This window comes from Cryptomeria japonica, chromosome 3 (genome assembly GCF_030272615.1).
Source record: "Cryptomeria japonica chromosome 3, Sugi_1.0, whole genome shotgun sequence".
NCBI classification, from domain to species: domain Eukaryota; kingdom Viridiplantae; phylum Streptophyta; class Pinopsida; order Cupressales; family Cupressaceae; genus Cryptomeria; species Cryptomeria japonica.
Window position 1 is genome coordinate 341,858,310 of NC_081407.1, and position 21,788 is coordinate 341,880,097.

Consider the following 21,788-nt stretch of genomic DNA (forward strand, 5'->3'; position numbering starts at 1 on the left):
TGGCATGAGAGATGCTATTTTGAAGTAGTACAATGTATTGGATTTTGATAATCCATTTTGTAGTCAGTGTACTCTTTATTAAGCAATGTGCTCTAGGAAGTTGGCCTCCCTGCATGTGCAGGCCCCTCATTGTAAGTAGTATTTATTCATTGTCCAGTGAGTAAATATTGTGGGTCACAAATCCCACCAAGGTTTTTCCCACACCAGGTTTCCTCATTAAATATATTGTGTTATGGTGTGTTTCCTATGTTGTCTCTGTTATTCTTATTTGCTTCATTAATTCTTATTTACTGGTACACTATTTTGGGATGCAAAGTTTTAAATAAGTATAAGTATTCAACAAACCGATTAGACATTAGTTCCCCACACCCCCCCGCCCCCCACCTCTCAGTATCTTTGGGGTCCTATCATTGATTCTAACAATTGGTATCAGAGCCTGGTCCTCTATTTGAAAAAGACTAACAGCTTGAGGAAGATTCTGACACTGGTACAGATGGAGAACTTAAGAAAACAGTTGGAAGGAGCTCTTGAAGATTTTGATGCAGAGAAGTTGAATAATATCAAACTTGAAGATGATCTAAGGACTGCACATGAATTCATTAAAGGAATTCAAGAGAACTTTACTATAGCACAAAATAAAAGAAAATAACTTCATGAGAAGATGCAGAAAGATGATGATGAAAAAGAAACTCTTAGAGAACTTGCAAACACGTTGAAATAAGAAAACAACAATATGAAGAATGAAATGCAAGATATGACCATGAGGTTATGTAAAGATATTGAAGACAGGAAGAAGAATGAAGAAGACTTGACTAGGAGACTTAATGATGCTGGAAATGAAAATCTGAGACTTAGTAATGAAAATGATATGTTGAAGACAGATCTGATTCACATGCAACATGATAAAACTGAGCTTATGAGACAAATGGGAATTCTGGAAAATGAGTTGGCTACTGCAAATAAACACAAAGACAAATTCAAGAAAATTTCAGAGGAGCTGGATGACATGCTGAAGAGTCAGAAGCCTAATGGAGATACTAATGGACTTGGATTTGAAGTTGGAGAAAGTTCTGGTACTGCAAACAATGAAGATCAGAACAAATCGGTAAGACAACCTAATGCTTATAAGTTTAATGGGAAATGATTTAACTGTAACAAGTATGGTCATAGAGAAAATTAGTGTAGACTTAGAAATAATTAGAATATTAATGCACCCACCGGTCAATGTTCCAAATGCAACAAAATTGGTCATAATTCAGAAAATTACAGAATGAATGAGAAATGCTATGTTTGTGGAAGATTTGGGCACTTATATAATCAATGCAGAACATAAATTGGCATAGGATATGGAAAGGCTATTCAGAGGAATAATGTAACTTGCTTATGCTTGTAACAAGATTGGACATAATGCAAAATTTTGTAAAAGCAAGACTGCACCGACTAACAATAAAGGATCTAGTTTGAAAGGCAAAGAAAAGGTAGATGAAGTAAAGACAGAATTTTCAAAACAATGGATTAAGAAGAGAGATCAGAAAGTTGATGAAACTATCTCTACACCAGTAGAACAAAGTAATTCTCCACTGGTAGGAGATTCTTCATCCAACTGAGAAGTAACCCTTTGGGGGTATTGCAGCAAGTTGAAAATCATGCAGATTACCCTCGGTTGATGGTGAGAAGATAGATTTATTCTTTACCGGCAGATGTGTTCATTTTTCACTTAACCGACGAGCATTTAATGTGGTTGGTGGAAGATATTTCATTATAAATCATCGGATTTCCCTCATTTTCGACTCACCAAACATTCAAATCATTAGAGAGCACAAAAACTGAGCAAAGGCATTCAAGGTGAAGGTGCGAAGTGATTTCTTTAGATATTTAGAATATTTTTAGGCAGTAAAAGGTATTTTTCAATGGCTTCTTCTTTTTTTCCCAATTTTATTGCAAACCCTACCATTGTCGAGAACATTAAGGGACCTAGGCCCGTGTTTAAGATAATTCCTAAAATTGCTAAACAAGATGACTCCGTTGGGGCATTTTCAAAAATTCCTAAAGGTGTAGCATTTGCTAAAGACCCTAGGATTTACATACATTGCAATATAGATGATCTAGGATCTAAGGATTTGAAGAAAATGTATGATGAGATTATAACTAATGAGCAAGGAGTTATTAAACTGGATCACAAGATTCTGGAAACCTTAGGTTTTGTTGGTATTTTGAACATCCCTGTATTCCCTAAGGAGGTCGTCAGACTTGTGTTAAGTAGAGTTCATGGAGAGTTCATATGGATGGAATCAATTTGCAAAATTACTTAAGAAGCAATTAGGGCAGTTACAGGTTTACCCTCATCCAGTAGTAGACCTAATAAGACAAAGAAGATTCCCAACATAATGGTGACAAGCTTAACTAGAGCATCTGATAGTAGATCACTTAGAGTAAATGATATTAAGGAAGCAAATGTGAGATTTATAAGTATGGTGCTAGGATACAAGGCCACTCATGCAAATAGGCTAAATTTTGTTTCTAGTCTCTACATACACAATGCTTATGAGATGGTAAACAACAATGCAATGATTTATGTTTGTGAATGGTTGAAAGATGAGCTTATTGATAACTTGAAAAAGATTAAAGGAGACAAGAAAGGTACATTCCATTTTGGAAATCTTTTGGTATGTTTGATGTTGTACTTTGTTAAGGAAATACCCAGTATTGGTCACAAGGACTTTGCATATGACATCCTAGTAGGTAAGCAAATTCTAGAAGCTTTCATCGGTATGGGATCAAACTGTGAGAATAACATTTCTAAGTGTTTCAAGACTTTCAAAGCTAAGATGAGAGCTAGAGAAAGGTTACCACAGAGTATAGTAGATAAATATGACAAAGAAATTTGTTTTGTTATCAAAAGAGATGAGACATGGATGGAGGTAGTAATCCCTAGGACTATTTGGGTCACCGAAATGGGATATGAAGTAGATCTTACTATTCTGGAGACATATGCTAAAGCTTTACTAGATGCACCGAGAGAACCATCAGAAAAAATCTTTGGTAGTGTTGAGACCATTGAGAGTGATGTAAATCTGTTGAAGAAAAGAAAGAAGAGAGAAAAATACATAAGAGATGCTTCTAAGAAAGTAAAGGAAATCAAAGAGAATGTCATGAACCTTAGTGGCATATCGGTCAGTGAGCTTGAAGGACTTCAACCGGAGTAACATATTTCACTAGTTGACACATCTTCTGGAACTAATAGTGATAAGGTAGCATAGTTTAAAAGAGTTGAAAGGAGGAAGAGAAAACCTTCACTGGTACCCTCTCCTTCACCTAAGAAAACAAGGACCTTAAGAAAGAAACAACAGGCAGTAAGGGAACTGCCCAAGAAGCTAACACCAAAGAAGAAACAACAACTAGTTACCCCTTCTTTGAATGATTTGTTGAATGAAATAACTGAAGATGGCAATTTGACTAATGTCCATAAGATGTATAATACATGTAATGACTCTAACAGGCAAAGTATTGAGAAAAGTATTATTTTACACTTGGACATATATAAGAAGTTCTGATTGAAGTTGTAGATAATTTACCGAATGAACTTTATAGAAGATTGGAAGCAAAAATGATAGTCATAATGGAGCTGGATAAGAAACTGAAAATTGAAAAACTTCTAGTTACACATCCTGTTAATTCAAAAGAAGAAATTGATGAATTGATATTTGAAGCAAACCGGTCCATTTTTGCCAGTGGGCACCGGCAAGTGAGCTTGATGGCAGGAAGAGTGAAAGAGATTGCTGATGAGACTGTTGATCAGTGGGATATATTCTTTGTGGGGAAAGAAAAACAAGAGGAAATAAATAACAAGAAAGTAGACAAGACATTCAAAGTATATCAAAAGGATAAAGGGAAAGGTAAGGTAGGTGGTGTACCTTCTATCAAGATAACTAATAACATCCCTCTACTGGTACAGGACACCCCTCCTCTAACCTCTACTTCACTAGTCCATGAAGTTGATCCTCCGGTCACAAGTACAGAAGGCATGACTGATGATACAAATCCTGAATCAGAGATACTATTTACAATGAATGTAGATGCACAAAATGTAAATATAGTGATGGATACTGAGACTGCAGAGGTACAAGCGGATAAAGTACATGAAATTCATAAGGAAAGCAATGAAACTGAGCCACCAGTAATAACTGTTGATACTTAGGAATCTGAGAAACTGGCACACACAGAGCAACTGACACCTGGAAAACAACCTGAGACAAAAGTTCATGTTGAGACTGCTCAACTGACAGTTACACATACTGAGAAACCATCTACAACAGAAATTCAAACTCAGATAGATCCACTGGAAGGCAATCAGAAGGATATAATAAAGCTAATTGGTTTGACATCTATGGCACCAGACACATCTACAGGTGAATTTAGACTAACCAATATTACTGAAGTTTTGTTGGATTCTATTAAAAGGATAACATATTGTAATGCATTGGCATATAAGGCAATTGACAACACTCTACCCATTTTGAAAATGATTGCACCTAACTGTCTGGTAGACCATGTCAAAGATTCTTTTGGTAATTGGACACATTGTCCAAGTATATTGTTGATAATGTTATAACAATAGAAAAGGTCAATGAGGATACAATAAAGGAAAGAGTTGATAAAGAGAAAAATGTATTCTTTGAAAACACAATAAATAATTGTACCAATCATCTGAATACATTATTACCGATACTTAATTCTACAATTTTGAAGTATAAGGAGTTGTACAGAGAAACATGTAAACCACACCAACTAACTGGGGATATTGACAAGAAGATTAAGAAGACACAAAAAGAAATTGATGACATAGCAGACAATATGATAGGCTCTTCTGGTCTTATGTCAGTTTTTGAGCAAGAAATGATAGTTTTTGAAGAAAAATTGGAGAAACTTGAAAAAGAAAAAGAAAAGATAAGGTATAAGGCCCGGGATATAAAATGTAAGCTTGGTCCAAAATTGGACAGTCTTATTACACAAAGGGCGGAATTATCTAAGGCTACAATTCAAGGAGAAAGATCACCGGAGCACCAAATACACTATCTCACCGGTATGATCCAGCAGATTGAGGCAGTTCTTACCGATAGCAAAACGTTTATGCAGAGTCTATATTTAGTTTTGGTAAATATTTTTCAGATTGTAACCAACCAGTTACAAAACTTGAGGTGAAATTTATGCACTTGTTTGACTATTTTTAACAAACCTTTGTCATTGATGTCAAAGGGGGAGTAGTGGAGAAAAATGTTTATGCAGAGGAGATCACTTGCTCAGGAGGAGCACATCTTTTTGGATATCATTTTGGATAACAGTTTTTTATTTTTCTCATAAGTGTTGCCATCAATGCCAAAGGGGGAGATTGTTGGCATTCTACACTCTTATGAGAATGGTTGTGTTGTCATTGATGGAAAACTGATTAACAAACTGATAGGCAACCGACAGGCACCTTACCGACATCGGCAACAATGCATACCGACACTCAGGTTGACATGGAAAAAACTTTTATTTATTGTTTTGTAATGTAATTATCTTTTGTAAAGACAACATGGTACATTGTAATAGACTCATATATGTATGAGATCTTATAAGTCATTTTTATAGAGGTAGATGGAAGAAAGATAGATGTGAAGTATAAGGCAATTTTGTATAAGGTGATATAGTTGATAGCGACGGTCTTGATTATTGACTGAGCTTAAACCGGTACTGAACATAGCATGAGAGATGGTTTTTTGAAGTAGTACATTGTATTAGATTTTGATAATCCATTTTGTAGTCAGTGTGACTCTTTATTGAGCAGTGTGCTCTAAGCAGTTGGCCTCCCTATATGTGCAAGCCCCTCATTGTAAGTAGTATTTATTCATTGGCCAGTGAGTAAATATTATGGGTCACAAATCCCACCGAGGTTTTTCCCACACTAGGTTTCCTTGTTAAATATCTTGTGTTATGGTGTGTTTCCTATGTTGTCTCTGTTATTCTTATTTGTTGCATTAATTCTTATTTACTGGCACACTATTTTGGGATGCAAAGTTTTAAATAAGTATAAGTATTCAACAAACCGGTTAGACACTGATTCACCCCCTACCCCCCTCAGTGTCTTTCGGACTATCATTGATTCTAACATAGGTAACCATTGAACAAACAATATACAATAAGGGATTTATAACCATAATGGCAGAAAAGGTGTTTAAACAGTCGTAACATTAAATGTGCAACAAGGTTGTTAATACACATCATTGAAAGTAACTATACTGATCTGAACAAACTAATACACACACAATAAAAGCTTGTACCAAACCTAGCTCGAGGTCATACCTGACTATCAAACCATACAACTTAAATAGTAGCTTATAAATAAGTCTAAGGGCAAAGGAAAGGACCTTCACCAAGGACCAAGGACAAAGGTTAAAATTAAATCCTGGTTAAGCCTCAACATATTAAGGGATTGCATTTTTATAGCTCAAGCCCATACCCTCAGATCAAAGATAAATGACCCTAAAGTCGGATATGGGAAATCCCAAGCACAGAGAGTCAGAGATTACACCCTGTTGGTATCCAAAATGATGCCATCAGGTGGGATTGATCCCATAAGGACAAACTTGAGGATCAAGGCCCAATAAGTTGATACTGAAAAGATAAAAAAAACTCAAGGCTATCCCAACTTAAAAAGAAACTTAAAAGGTCATACCTGACTACCAAGCCATACAACTTAAATATTAGCTTATAAATAAGTTTGAGGGCAAAGGAAAAGGACCTTCACCAAGGACCAAGGACAAAGCTTAAAATTAGATCCTGGTTAAGCCTCAACTTATCAAGGGATTGCATTTTTGCAGCTCAAGCCCAAACCCTCAGACTGAAGACAAATGACCCTAAAGTCGGATATGGGAAATCCCAAGCACGAAGAGTCGGAGATTACAACCTGTAGATATCCAACATGATTTCATCAGGTGGGATTGATCCCAAAAGGAAAAACCTAAGGATCAAGGCCCAATAAGTTGATACTGAAAAGATCAAAGAAACTCAAGGCTATCCCAACTTAAAAAGAAACTTAAAAATCCAAAATTAAATTGTTCTGAAGCATGGAATCTGAGATAAATTTTATTTCTTCTATGGAAATATTTTGGGTATTTTTCTTATTGGGAGAGATCTGATGGCCTCAATAATTTTTTCTCTTGTTTCTATACACTTTGAACAGTTGTTATCAAACCATTTTAATAAAGTTTCTGATGCTAGCAAAACTGTTGTGTAAAAGGTGATCCAATTTTAGGTTGATTTAGGTCATTTGTAAATATGAATAGTGTGAGTTACACAACAGTTTACAAAAGTGTCACAAACACCTAAGATTAACAACACTAATTAAAATCATAAACAATATAAAAAATTAGAATAGAAAATGTATAGAACAAAAACTAAGGCATACACATAAAGCAATTACTATCTGCAAAATTATAATATCAAACAGTAATTCACATAAAACAATTTGAGACTAGAACATCTTTACACATTTTATATAATGTTATTGAATCTTTTCAGATTTGCATGATACCTGCAACAATCTACATGGTTGACACATCTTGGAGCAAAATGCAATAAAGAAACATGTGCAACTAAATTTATGGAAAAAACTACATTAAATTTAAGCATAAAATATATGCAAGGCAAGGTAAAATATATGCAAGACATTTTAAGGCAAGCTAATGAGCAAGTATATCATCTTTAAGTACAAAGCAACTTTGGGTATGAGTAAATATAAGAAGCATGATCAAACAAGAAACTCTATTTCTCAAAAGCAAATATTTAATACAAACTCCATAATTTTTATTCATCTCCAAGACTAGATAAACATTAATGAGTTTTGTTTGCTTTATAGAGTTGGTCTCGAGCATGTCAATGGCATGCCAAAGGCATTTTTGCCCTGTTGTAGGTGGCATTGGTGTCTGCATGGCTTTTGCACCTGTGTATTCATACTTATATAATTCTCCATGTTTCCAAAGAAAACACATACTTGCAACATATAGCAGTTGCATGACATTAATTTATTCTTGAGTTGGGCGATGGACGGTGTACATCATACTATACTGCAGGGATTGGGGACAATTTCATATGTGGCTGACTGTAATTATAAGAAGCATTATAGATTCCATTGAACATTGGTATCTTGCTTAGTGTGAAATGAGGTGGTTTATTCAAATTCAAAAGCATAATTCATAGTGTTGAGATGTTTGTGTAGGTTCTAAATGAACTAGAGAAGTATATCAAATTAATTTGGTAATACACAGTAAAATTAAAATACACCAATGAATAAAGGACTTGTAGTGAAGTCAAAATAATCATTTCAAGATACATGAATCAATAAGAACAATCAGTAATAAACTAATAAATACAAAGAGCCCAAAAAATGAGTGCACAACGTTATCACGAATATAATAAAGCAGAACTAAAATAGTGCATAGAGAAAGCTCTGGGAGACTTTGGAATGCACATAGACCAAGACATGTGCTAAAATAAAATTTAACTCAAGTAAAGAAAAAACTATTACTACAAAGTGCAGTTTAGATGCTCACTCTGAAAAATCAAAATGCACCAATGAACATAGGACTTGCAGTGAAGTCAAAATAATCATTTCAAGATACATGAATGAATAAGAACAATCAATAATAACCTAATAAATACAAAGAGCCGAAAAAGGTATATGCACAACGTGATCACGGATATAATAAATCAAAACAAAACTAGCACACAAAGTAAGCTCTAGGAGACTTCAGAATGCACATAGACGAATACTTATTACAAAGACATGTGCTAAAAGAAAATTTAATTTAAGTAAAGAAAAAACTATGACTACAAAGTGCAGTTTAGATTCTCAATCTGCAATCTTTAAATTACAAATGATTTTCAACTATCTAAACAAAGAAAATTACATTCAATCCTTATTTTTGAAGACAAGTAAACAAAGAAAATGATCTAGTATACATGCTTACTCGAAATCTTAATTTTGCAGCAAGCTTCTCAATTTTCTCTTGCATCGAACTTCTCAATTTTCTCCTCAAATATGACACTTGTCTAAAATTGTTTTAAGGTTTAAAGAATAATATACACAAATTTTAAGTTTTATTGACTCAAATATGGCTTGGAGAAGACTAATCTAAAGTGTTCTTGAACAACTAACATGATATGACTATTTTACCCTGTTAAGTTAAATATATAATATTTCAGCATAATTTTTAATTGTATCCATGACATTTTCAAATTTTCCACGACCAATCAATATAAAACAAAATGACCAAACTCTTTTTCTCCTCCATAACCCTCTTGACATGTAGGTCATACCTATTATACATACCATAATCTACCCATTAAAAAGTAAAGGAAGGAAACAATAAATATAATCAATATGTTATAAGACTAAATCTTATAACCACAAGTATCATAGGAACAATAAGACCCCACAAAACTGAAGTCTTGAATGTGAAAGTGATATTATGAACCTAAAAAAATTTAAAAAATAAGATGATATGATTATTTTACCTTTTTAATTTAGAAGTATTATTTTCAACATAAATTGTAATGTATCCATGACATTTTCAAATTTTCCATGACTAGTGAATATTGAACAAAATGACCAAACTACTTTTCCCCTCCACAAACCCCTTACATGCGTGCCATACCTACTATACATAGCATAATCTAGTCATTAAAAAATAAAGAAAGGAAAGAGCCAATGCATATAATCAAAAATGGTGTAAGAATAAATCTTATAATTACAAGTGTCATAAGAACAATAAAAACCCACCGAGCTAAAGTCTTGAATGTGAAAGTTATATTACGAACCTAAAGTTTTTGAACAACTAACATTATATTACTATTTTACCTTTTTAAGTTAAAAGTATGAATTTGCACGACCAGTGAATATAGAACAAAATAACCAAATGTTTTTTTCCCCTCCACAACCTCCTTGACATGGAGACCATACCCACAATGCATGCCATAATCTTCTCACTAAAAAATATAAGGAAAGAGACAATGCATAGAATCAATATGTTAATAAGAATAAATCTTATAACCACAAGTATCATAAGAACAATAAGACCCCACCCAACTAATGTCTTGAATGTGAAAGTGAGATTATGAAACTAAAACTTTTGTAGAACCGACATGATATGAATAGTTTACCTCTATAAGTTAAAAGTGTAACATTTTCAACATAAATTGTATTGCATCGATGACATTTTCAAATTTTACATGACCAACGTATATAAAACAAAATGAAGTAACTCTTTTCCCCTCCACAACCCCCTTGACATGCAAGGGATACCTACTATACATGCTATCATCTACTCATTATGAAAAAAAAAGGAAGGAAAGAGACAATACATAGAATCAATATGTTATAAGATTTATCATAAAGAACAATAAGACCCCACCCAACTAAAGTCTTGAATGTGAAAGTGAGATTACGAACCTAAAACTTTTGAACAACTAACATGATATGACTATTTTACCTTTCTAAGTTAAAATTATGATATTTTCAACATAAATTGTAATGTATTCGTGATATTTTCAAATTTTCCACAACTAGTGATTAACAAAATGATCAAATATTTTTCCCCTCTACAATCCCCTTGACATGCAGGCAATACTTACTATGTACATGTCATAACCAGCTCATTAAAATATAATGACAAAAAAGCTACATACATTTTAAATCAACATTAAAATCAATATGTTACAAGACTAAATCTTATAACCACGACTATCTTAACAACAATAAGACCCCATCGAACTATTTGGCAACTCCCCCACTCTAAAGGAAAAGACATTTTTAGATTTGTTTAGCACTCCATGGCAAAATGTAGCCAACAAATGAAAAAAATTATTTTTTTGATTTCTATAGAATTGAATGACTAGCTTACAGTCACCAAAAAATAAGAACCTATGTTACCAGAAACGGGAAATGGAAATCATAACATCAGTCTACAACATGTATCAATCGACCAAGAAATTTAAGTCAGATTGCATTTATTTCCTTGGTTTTATTAACTTATTGAGTAAAAACCGGAACTTCTCATCACTTCTTCACTAATTTACGAACGCTCATTAACAGCAATAAAATATTTGGTTGGCCCATTGCTTTTGCATCGAGTTGTGATGATTTATATTGGTTTGATGTATATGATTGCTTACCATTCATTAAACACGATCAAACTTAAATGAGAGTAACTCTTTTACTTTTTGAAAGATAATAAGCAATTTTTAGAATAAGAAACATTAATAATTGAAAAATGTGTGTTGATTGATACATGCTATTACAAGTCGAAAATAGTATCTTTTATACAAAGAATATTTTTGTTACAAGTGTGGGGGCAATTAAGCCATGTCACAAACTTGAGTACTACACTACACAACACAAGGAGACCAAGGATGCACACCTTGCAACAATCCCCCCAAGCACAAGCGATGAGTTTGAACCCGTGACTAAGCTTTGATACCACTTGTTACAAGTGTGGTTGTCATTGCACCAAAAGATCGACCTGTTAATGCCTGATACAACCACTAGACTTATAGAATCTGTAGGGGGTAGTTAAGCCATGTCACAAACTTGAGTGTTGTGCTGCACAACACAAGGAGACCAAGGGCACACACCTTGCAACCATTTTATCATAAATATTTAAATAAAAAATATTTTAAAATTAAAATTTTGAATTTAAATAAATTTATAGTAATATTAGTTAGATTTTATACATGAAAGAATGTATTGTAAAATTTATTATGAATTTATTTGTCAATATGTTAAAAAATAGTCTTTTTCAAAAACAACTTCACAAAAATTATAAACAAAATGTACTTTGCTCTAGTTGAGATTCATTTATATGAAACAAATCATTGTATGATTCATTCATCTTTGCAATTGCATTTTTTTCTTATGCATAGAATTGGACCTTGACTCATTCATCTAAACTCACAAGGAACTAATTGACATAGATATGTCTTGACCCACTATACTCTGAAAACTAGAAATCAATTGGAGGGATGATGTTACTAGTAAGCTACATTAGTATAACTAACACCTAAATAAAACATTAAATGCACAAGGAATAGGCTAAGACAATTATATTCCATAAATCTCCATGATGATAAACTTACAATAGAAAACTCAATTCCTAGTGCAAGGGATGCCAACTATAATACCAACTGCTATCTAGAATGAAGGCATGCAACTCAGCAACTATAAGTTTCAAAGTAAATCTACCTATGAAAACTTATCTTAGAAGATACATTGAAATGGAAAGATTCTAATACTAACACCAACACCACCCCCTTAAGAATGACTTAGGTGGATACAAAGAAACTAGGTGCTAACAACTATGCCTAAAGAGGTACCCAAATATAAAAGGCTCTCATGAAATGGAGAAAGGAAGAAAACCTTGTGGGAAAAAAACGTCGCTCCAAAAGAAAATAAGAAATGGATGTGTACTGGACACAATACAAAAAGACCTTGAGAAATTGAACTCTCTGAATGTTGTTCAACTATTCCAAGTGATATTATACTATAAAGAATATTTGGGTGCTCTTTTAAAAACATCTCTAGAATCTCATGTAACAAGAAATGCTAGAACTACATGGGAACTTTCTATTTATAGATTTATTTTCCTCTAGTCAAGTCCTTAGGTGAAACGGTTCATAGGCTTTAGATCAATCATTGAAGATAGTGTCTAAGATGATGTATATTATATACTTGAACAATGTTATTGTATATATAACACAAATTCTCTTCTGATGATTTATTTATGGTATTAATAACTAAATTAACACAAAAAGTGTGCTAGGTCAATAGTTAACAAGAAGAACTAAAAGTTTGAGTTTCAAGTCCATGAAATTAGGCAATGGCCTATTTCAATATTTTACCCACAAATGTGATCCAAATTTTATGGAGCAATATGTCACTTGTAGATATGTAATTGTATAGAGACGCTTTAATAAAGTGGTCTCAAAATGTAAGGGAAAAGTATATTGATACCTATAAATTTTCATCATGTTTTACCCTATTTTGATGTAAATATAGACTCTTATAAAGATACAACTAAAAAAATAATATTTGTAGAAAACGAATTTTTTCTTTTACAAAAATTAAAAATAGAAAAATAGAAAATGATTCTTGTACTTTTAGAAACCTCCAAAGAAAAAAAATGTACTAATGTCGTGCCCCCTTCTTTCCCTAGGTGAACATAACACAACCCTAACAAAAAAATTTCAAATTCACACACATTTAACATAATATTTTAATGGAAATGCAAAGCATATAATGTACACACTTAACAAATACTACAAAACATAAATAAATTAATCCAAACTTAACTAATTTGCACTAGTATTTTTTTTTTTAAATCGCAACATATTGCAATTGTAAAACTACAAGCATTAGTAAACTATAACAAGTAACCATTCAAACCAAGATTAAATGTTAAACAATAACTTAATGCTTCTTTTAGATTATAACACAACATACCTTATTCTTACTGAAGTTGCTCTCACATTCTATCATGTTGTATTTCTCTTTCCATATGAACCTATACTTGCAAGATGTCTATCCGTCTAGATGTACTACACAAGGTCAAAGGATAATTAGACACATGATCATCATGAGCAATCATATCATTACTTGACTAGATCAATCAAACTATAAACAACTACTGATTTTACAAATGCAAACAAGGAATGCATGTTTATAGGAAGGTTGGGTTAGTTTAAGAAAATCTCACAAAGACAAGACCTAGGGTTCAGACCTAATGGGATACCATGTTAGTGATTATTATACAATAATGAACTCAGTAGATAGGATAGAATATTATTATGTCGATATTGCCTAGATAAATTCAACAATCAAAGTATCTACTCTAATATTGATATTAACATTATATGCTTGGTATTAATTGATAGCCATCATTAAAGATTGTATTGTCTTACCTTCGTGTGTTAAGTATTAGGTAAAATAATAAAGGCAAAGAAACCTTAGAAAAAGATAGTTTTAGTTATATAAGAATATGTTTTAATCCACAAAGAAATAAGATAAAATCTTGATCAATACAAGTGTCCATCACCCCCTTTCTCATTCCAATCAAACTTGTCACTTGCTCAATTTTAACTGGATTAGAAGAAAGCCAAGTAAAATATAGAATAACAACTTCCCAAAATCCTAATGCAATATTTTTACCTTTAAAATGTTTACAATAACATTAATTAATTTACCATTAAATCTAATTTGAGTATTTTATCATAAAGGCCACTATTTCTCGGTTTATCCATAGGACCTAACTTATTATTTCCAAATACTTCGACTTACTATAAATCAAGAGTGTTATTTTTGGAAAGGGGACATGACAAGTCCCCCTCCCAAATATTTCTTGTCCTCAAGAAATGGAGATTTATATGGTTAATAAGCTATGCCCCTTTCCAAGTTGCATCTTCAATAGGCAAACATTTCCTTTTGACCAAGTGCTCTAAATTTCTTAGCTTCTTCTCTCTTGTTTCCAATACCTCTTTTAGAATCAAAATCATCTTTCATTCATCATCTAAAGGTAGTAGATCAGAGGAAATTACTACTTGTTTCCCAACAACCTTTTAAGACAAAAGACATGGAAAACCTTATGTATTTTGTTTTTCAATGGAAGCTCTAATTCTTAGGCTATTTCGATACCTTCCTAGTATTTTTGTAGGGTCTATAAAACCTTGGCTTGATTTTATCTACCCCATTGCATTTATTTGTCCCATTCCTCTTCAAATAAATATACTTATATGGCTGCAATCTAACAAAAACCAAATCCCTGTCCTCAAAAATCTCTTCGTTCTCTTCTTATTTGCATACAACTTTTGCTGATTTTGAGCAATATGCAAATTGTGTTTGAGATATCTCAAAACCTCTTGGATTTGTTTAAAAAAATCACTTGTTGTAGGAAATCTACTATCTAAATATAATTTAGACCAACAATTGAAAGTGCATCCTAACCATAGAGAACTAGGAAAGGAGGCATACCAATAGACATATGAAGGGAGGTATTGCAACAATAATCTCTTAGATGCAACCATTTTACCCAAGCACTCTAATGATTTGAAACATAGTTCCTCAAGTATCCCTCTATCCATTTCTTTACTATTTCTACTTGTCCTTCTATTTGAGGATGATAGCTTGTGCTAGGTGTGATCTCTATACTTGTTGAGTGAAAGACTTACTTGCAAAAAGAAATAAGGAAAACATATTATCAAAACACATTTGCAAAGATAGTCATCGTAGTGGAAAATATATTATCAATTGACAACATGGTGACCGCCTTTTCAATGTGAAGCAATATTTTATGGTTTAAAAGATTATTTGTACTCATAGTAGATTAGCCCATCAAGAATTGTGTACCTATCATCCTCCATTAATTCATTTAATATATTAGAGGAAAAAGAGTTGTTACTATATTTTGAAATAATGGAGACTTTCCAATTAGCCTAAATAGAGGATAGAGAACATAGAGAAGGCTTCCTAGAAAGATCATCAAGAACTAGATTTTTCTTCCCTTTAATATGTATTCAATCTCAAAATCATAAGCTTGCAATTTTCTCACCAACTTTTTTTGATGGTCTTTTAAATCCCTTGGTTCAAAAATAAATTGAGACTATTTTTATATTTTTTAACCACAAACTTTCCATGTACCAAATTTGCCTAAACTTGTCAAGTGCATGCATGATTTCTAACATTTCTTTGTCATAATTATGGAGTATCCTTTCTTTGTGATAGAGATAGTAGGTTCCTTATTTCTTTTAGGTGTGCCTATAGGGATGAACAACTTTGAATAAAAATTTACTCTATTACTATCTTCACTACTATCTAGAATCTTTACAAGATGGGTCTATTTGAGATCTGAGGAAAGTTTATGGCCTTCTTAAAGTGGACTCTTAATCTTAGCCATGGTGTAGGATGTATTTTCTATATATATGACTAATTAATTGATATAGGTCTCATAAATGCCTTCACAAGAACTCTTCCTATATCTTCATAGCTATGGTGTTATGATTTTTTTTGTGGCAAATCTGATGTTATTCTTTTGACATATATCTTAATTCAATGAAAATTTATATTTTGGCTAAGGCCAAAAATTGATGGTCTAGTTTGCAAGTAAAACCAATATTTGTAATGATTATCTAATTTTTTATTCCTTCCAAATGATAAGAGTATCTTATTTGAGAAAAAAACATATAAATTCCATATATATATATATATATATAACCCTTTATATTTTGGCGACACAAGGAAAAACTATTGTTTCATGTAAAACAATTTTCTTAAATATTTGATTATATTTTATGGTAAAAATACATAAATGCAACTATATGACCATTAAATTTAGTTCCTACTTGTGACAATGGACTTGCTCATTGAACTTTTAGACATATTTTGTTTATGGCAAAACTTGGAAGACTATTAAGATGTTTCCACACTTACTAGGTATGAGTACTCTATACCTTGCAGCAAATCTCCTACAAATGGGACTTTGGGAAGATTTCCCATGTCCCTTTTTGAACAAATACTTGTACCCATATCAAAATACGCCTCTCTTACAAGCGAGGAAGTAGTTACAATATTAGTGTCACATCACTCCTACAAAGGGGGTGTGTTTAATATTGGTAGTAAAAATGTTTAGTAGGATATAACATGTTGAGTTACCACCTTTCTAGAATTTGAGGCCAATGTGGTACAGTGTCACAGTTATTGACTAGAGGCAATAATTGAGATGAAGGTTTAGTTTAAGTACTTCTAAATAAGGAAGGATCTTAGTTCCTCTTTAAGTTTGTAATCATTTTCATGCATATTACTATTTCTGTATAAATTTTCACTTGAAAGAGTTAGTTTGGATGTGGGTTAGCATGAGAAAAGATGGAGTGCACTCCATAGTTTTTGGTACTACTTGAATTTATTGTTCAATGTATGATGATCATTGTTTCGGTAGTTAGTGCTAGATAGTATTGTTATTAGTAGTGCAAGTATAAAACCTTTATTTTGAATATGGTTTGGTGAATTGATGAATAACTCTACAAAAGAAAATCTATTATGTCTACACTTTCAAGTTTTCTAGAGCTAGTATTATACTTTTTAGAAACACTTGATATAATATGTAGATCAATGATGAAAATTAAAAGGACTACCACAAAAGAGCTTGTCCACCAATTTACAATGAATACATTGTAACATTCTTATTTTCTCTTTTGATTCATTGTATTTTTTTTTTAATTTTCAATTCATGTTTTTTAACCCAATACAATCATCAAACATTTTTATTACTCATTATGTCTTGCCTCACTTATCTATGTTTTTGTTTCCTCTACACAATAAAAAGAACAACAAATAAATGCAAACTAGATAGAATTATCTATGCAAGTATTAGAAAGTTAAGAAGTTTAAATTTAATGTAAAAATGATATAAAACAGTATATATTCTACATTATACCATGCTTGTATAAATGATTGACTCTTTTGAATAATATTTATATATTAAAATTCAAATATAGATAAAAAAAAATATTAAGCAATTTGTATCATGCCATTAAACCTAGTAATCCAATCATATATACAATTATATAAAAATAAATTGAATCAAATTATATGCTCTAGCTATTTTGTTCCAAAAACGTACTATCGTACACCAATAACTTTCGTGTTATACTATAATGGGGGACAGTAGCTGCAGCGCTTTAGCCAAGCCCCACAACCATTCTATGTCTATTCTGCAGTTTTTCTATCCACATAACATGAAAGCTATCAGTTATACAATAACAAGATTTTGGAGCCAAATTAGACACATCCCAAATTATATAACCTAACAAATTTGAAAGTATAAAATATCATTTTACCGCTACGACGACTGACTTTGAAAATGCGTTAAAATTAACTTGTCTGCCACGGACCGTGTCTCTGAACGCTTTGAAATGCAAATTTTGACCCTCAATTTTGTTGTGCCACCATTGAATTTAACTGAGTCCTTGGAAGTGACGCTGCTCTTTCATGTGACTTTCCACCTTATAAGTTCTCTTGGAAACATATTAACGGCATAGGAACTTTACCCATGGGAAAATTAGGCTTAAGCCTGCTTTTTGCAGTTACGATGTTTATACAACTGGAGAGTAATGGTGCTGCAGTGGAGGCTGGAGATACTCTTTCGTTAGGCGCCTCGCTTACTGGAAATCAGACAATAGTCTCAAAGAATGGCACATTCGAGTTGGGATTCTTCAGCCCAAATGGAAGCAACTGGTATATTGGCATCTGGTATGCCCAAATACCAGAGAAGACATATGTTTGGGTGGCCAACAGGGAAACTCCCGCCAGAAACCGGTCAGGTGTTTTGAAGCTGTCACGAGAAGGTAATCTGGTGCTGTTCGATGCAGAGGGCGCATCTATTTGGTCAGTCAACACAACAAACAAGGCCTCCCGAGCTGTGATATTGGATTCTGGCAATTTTCTAATTCTGAGCGATGGCAATAAATCTGAAATTCCCGCTTGGCAGAGTTTCGACAATCCTGCAGATACCTGCTTGCCAGGGATGGTGTTCGGTGGACAGCAAAAGCTAGTCTCTTGGAAAAGTTCATCGGATCCTGCTCTTGGGCTTTTTTCCTTACAGGTGGATCCGTCTGGGGCCAAACAACTGGTGCTGACATGGAACAATTCTGTACAATATTGGGAGAGCGGGATTTGGGACGGCAAAATTTACAGTGGAGTTCCAGAAATTGCAGACAAACGTCTCGCCAATATGAGCGTTGTAAGTAATAGCTCAGGTTTGTTTCAAAGTTATACGTTGATTCCTTCCTTCAAGGCACTCGTACGTTTCGTCGTCACTAAGTTCGGACAAGTGCAAGTGGATGTATTCGATGGCGGTAAGTACTGGAGCATGATCTGGTCTGTGCCTAGAGATGGATGTGCCGTATATGGTACCTGTGGTGCGTACGGAATCTGTTACTCCAAAAATCTTCAGTTCTGCAGCTGCGGGGAAGGTTTCAAACCAGTAGATGATCGCGCCTGGGTTTCGCAAGATTGGGTGTCCAGTGGCTGTGTTCGGCAAACCCCGTTAAATTGCAGCACTGACGGATTCATCGACATTGGTGTCACTTTGCCGAATGATTTCGCTTCCTCATACCCTGCATCCACAAAGAAAGATTGCCGGAAAGCCTGCCTCCGCAACTGCTCGTGCACAGCGTTTAGTTTCAGTCAGCCTTCAGGGCCATGCCAAATCTGGTCTGGAGATTTGCTAAACATGCGCAACTCTGCTCCATCAAAAAGCAATTCAAATGTCTTCATTCGGGTAGGTCCCAGTCAACTTTCTCCGAAACGCAAAACCACAATTCCTGTGGGCGTAGTGCTTGGTATTGTAGGTGCACTCACCCTTGCTCTGGGTATCTCTTCAATTTTAATTTGGCGTTGGTATCAGCAACGATCAATGGACAGGCGTGCAGATTCCTCAGAGTCTTTTCTCAGACTGTTTAGTTACAAGGAATTGAAAGTTGCAACAAGGAATTTCAGGTCTATTTTGGGGAGCGGAGGATTCGGATCAGTGTTCAAAGGCTGTCTATCAGATGGTAGAGATGTAGCCGTTAAAAAAATGGTGGCGTCAACACAAGATGAGAAGCAATTCCGAGCAGAAATAAGTTCTCTAGGGAACATACAGCATGTGAATTTGGTCAGGCTTCAGGGGTTTTGTGCAGAAGGATCGAGACGGCTAATGGTTTATGATTACATGCCCAACGGTTCTCTAAGTTCCTTACTGTTCACCAGTGATTCCAAAAGTACACGGGAGGTACTTGACTGGAAGACCCGATTTGAAATCGCACTAGGCACTGCAAGAGGGTTACTTTACCTCCACGAAGAATGCCGAGATTACATCATTCACTGCGATGTTAAGCCTGAAAACATTCTGCTGGATGGTGATTTGTTACCGAAATTAGCTGATTTTGGGTTGGCAAAGCTTGTGGGTAGAGATTTTAGCCGTGTCCTGGCCACTACAAGGGGAACGAGAGGATACTTGGCTCCGGAGTGGATCTCCGGTCTTCCCGTCACTCCCAAGGTTGACGTCTACATTTTTGGTATGACGCTCTTCGAAATCATTTCGGGGCGAAGAAATCTGGACTTAAACGTGCAAGATTCAAGTAAGTTTTACTTTCCCACATGGGCTGCAACTCAAATTTACCAGGGGAGAATAGTTAATATTGTGGAGGAGGATGTTGCAGAGGAGGCAGACATGGAAGAGGTAAGAAGAGCATGTGCTGTAGCGTTGTTATGCATTCAAGAGAACGAGGAAGTGAGGCCAAGCATGAAGCAAGTGGTGCAGATGTTGGAAGGGAAGATGGAACCTCAAATTCTACATATTCCGAGCTCTGCGCTTAGGCCAGCACACCGAAGTCACACAAGCAGCTACAGTGATGGCAATGGTACTAATTAGAATAATGTAAGGGGATAATGCGTTCTAAAATGTAGAGGTAGATTATTGAAGCTTAAATGTTAGTTAATTATATTTTGTTTGTTTGGTTTGCGGTTTGCTTTCTATTGGTTCCTGTTCGATTATGAGGCTCAGATTTAAATGGTGTATGTGGTTTGTGGGCGATTGCATACACCACAGGAGGATTAGTCCGCCTCTGCTCGCCACATCCTCTCTCCAACTTGGCAGTTTGTAAGACCAAGGTAAGGATTGGTAGGGCGCTGACAGAGTTGGCATGATGATATGAGTGCTTGGTCCGGATACCACCTCGAGTTACCAAAAAGAAAATATATGTATACAAATATTTTATGTAATAAAGATTAAATGTAATAAATTAATTTTATAATTTTAGTTTTTTTTTTAATTTCTAAATAATAAATTTAATATTGTATCTATTCAAAAATTAAAATTTTGATGAAGGTATATCTTTATTTTTATATTGTGTTTATTTTGAAAATATTATGTTTGTTTTGAGAATGTGAAGTCCAAAGATCGTTTAATCATTTTTTTCTTACTTCTTTTCATTTCTTTGTTGCCTCTTCATATTTGAAGAGTTGAACATTTATATAAAAGGATGAGTGCTGGTTGTGTATGTGTATGTGAAAATAGTAAATAAATATATTGCCTCGTTTTCTCGTGGAGGTAGCCTTTAATGGTAAACCTTGTCATTTGATGCGGTATGTGTGTATTTTGATAATCTTTGATTTTAATTTTATTATTTGGTATTATTTTATCTACACTTTAAACTCAACAATTTATAATTAAATATGTATACTTTGATATATAAATGTTTGTTAACTTTAAGGCAAAATATAAGGCCTTTTGTTAATTCATGTCATTACATTCTATCTTTTCCCACCAACATAGAACTCCTTTATACATTAACTAAGTGAAATAGGCACATTGAAGTAGATTCTAGATAATTTATATACATAATACATATATCTTAAATACATCTATCTGGAATGTTCTAATTCGATCTATTTATGTAAGAAATATTTCATTTTGATTTATATTTGTATATGGTGAAAATGGATAGCAATAAACAACAATATTGAAAGACTAAAATGGATTCAACCACCAAACCCTAGCCTAACAATGAACAAAGATCCACCATAACATATGAAGATAACCTAAGACAATGCAAAATAACTCAAAAATCACAAAGATTATACCATCACATGTCCACTAGGGTTTTGATCTCCATTCTTCCTATCTCCATTGATCTTGTTTGATATGCTTGCTCTCAGATTTTTG

General features: G+C 33.7%; 1 protein-coding gene across 1 annotated transcript; it reads left to right on the forward strand.

The window, feature by feature from the left end:
* The first annotated feature begins 4,024 nt into the window (after positions 1-4,024).
* LOC131029373 (G-type lectin S-receptor-like serine/threonine-protein kinase At2g19130) lies at positions 4,025-20,495 on the forward strand. Its single transcript, XM_057959835.2, has 3 exons — positions 4,025-4,120; positions 4,199-4,409; positions 18,121-20,495. The coding sequence occupies exons 1-3, from the start codon at positions 4,025-4,027 to the stop codon at positions 20,493-20,495; spliced, it is 2,682 nt and encodes an 893-aa protein (XP_057815818.2).
* Positions 20,496-21,788: the final 1,293 nt, after the last annotated feature.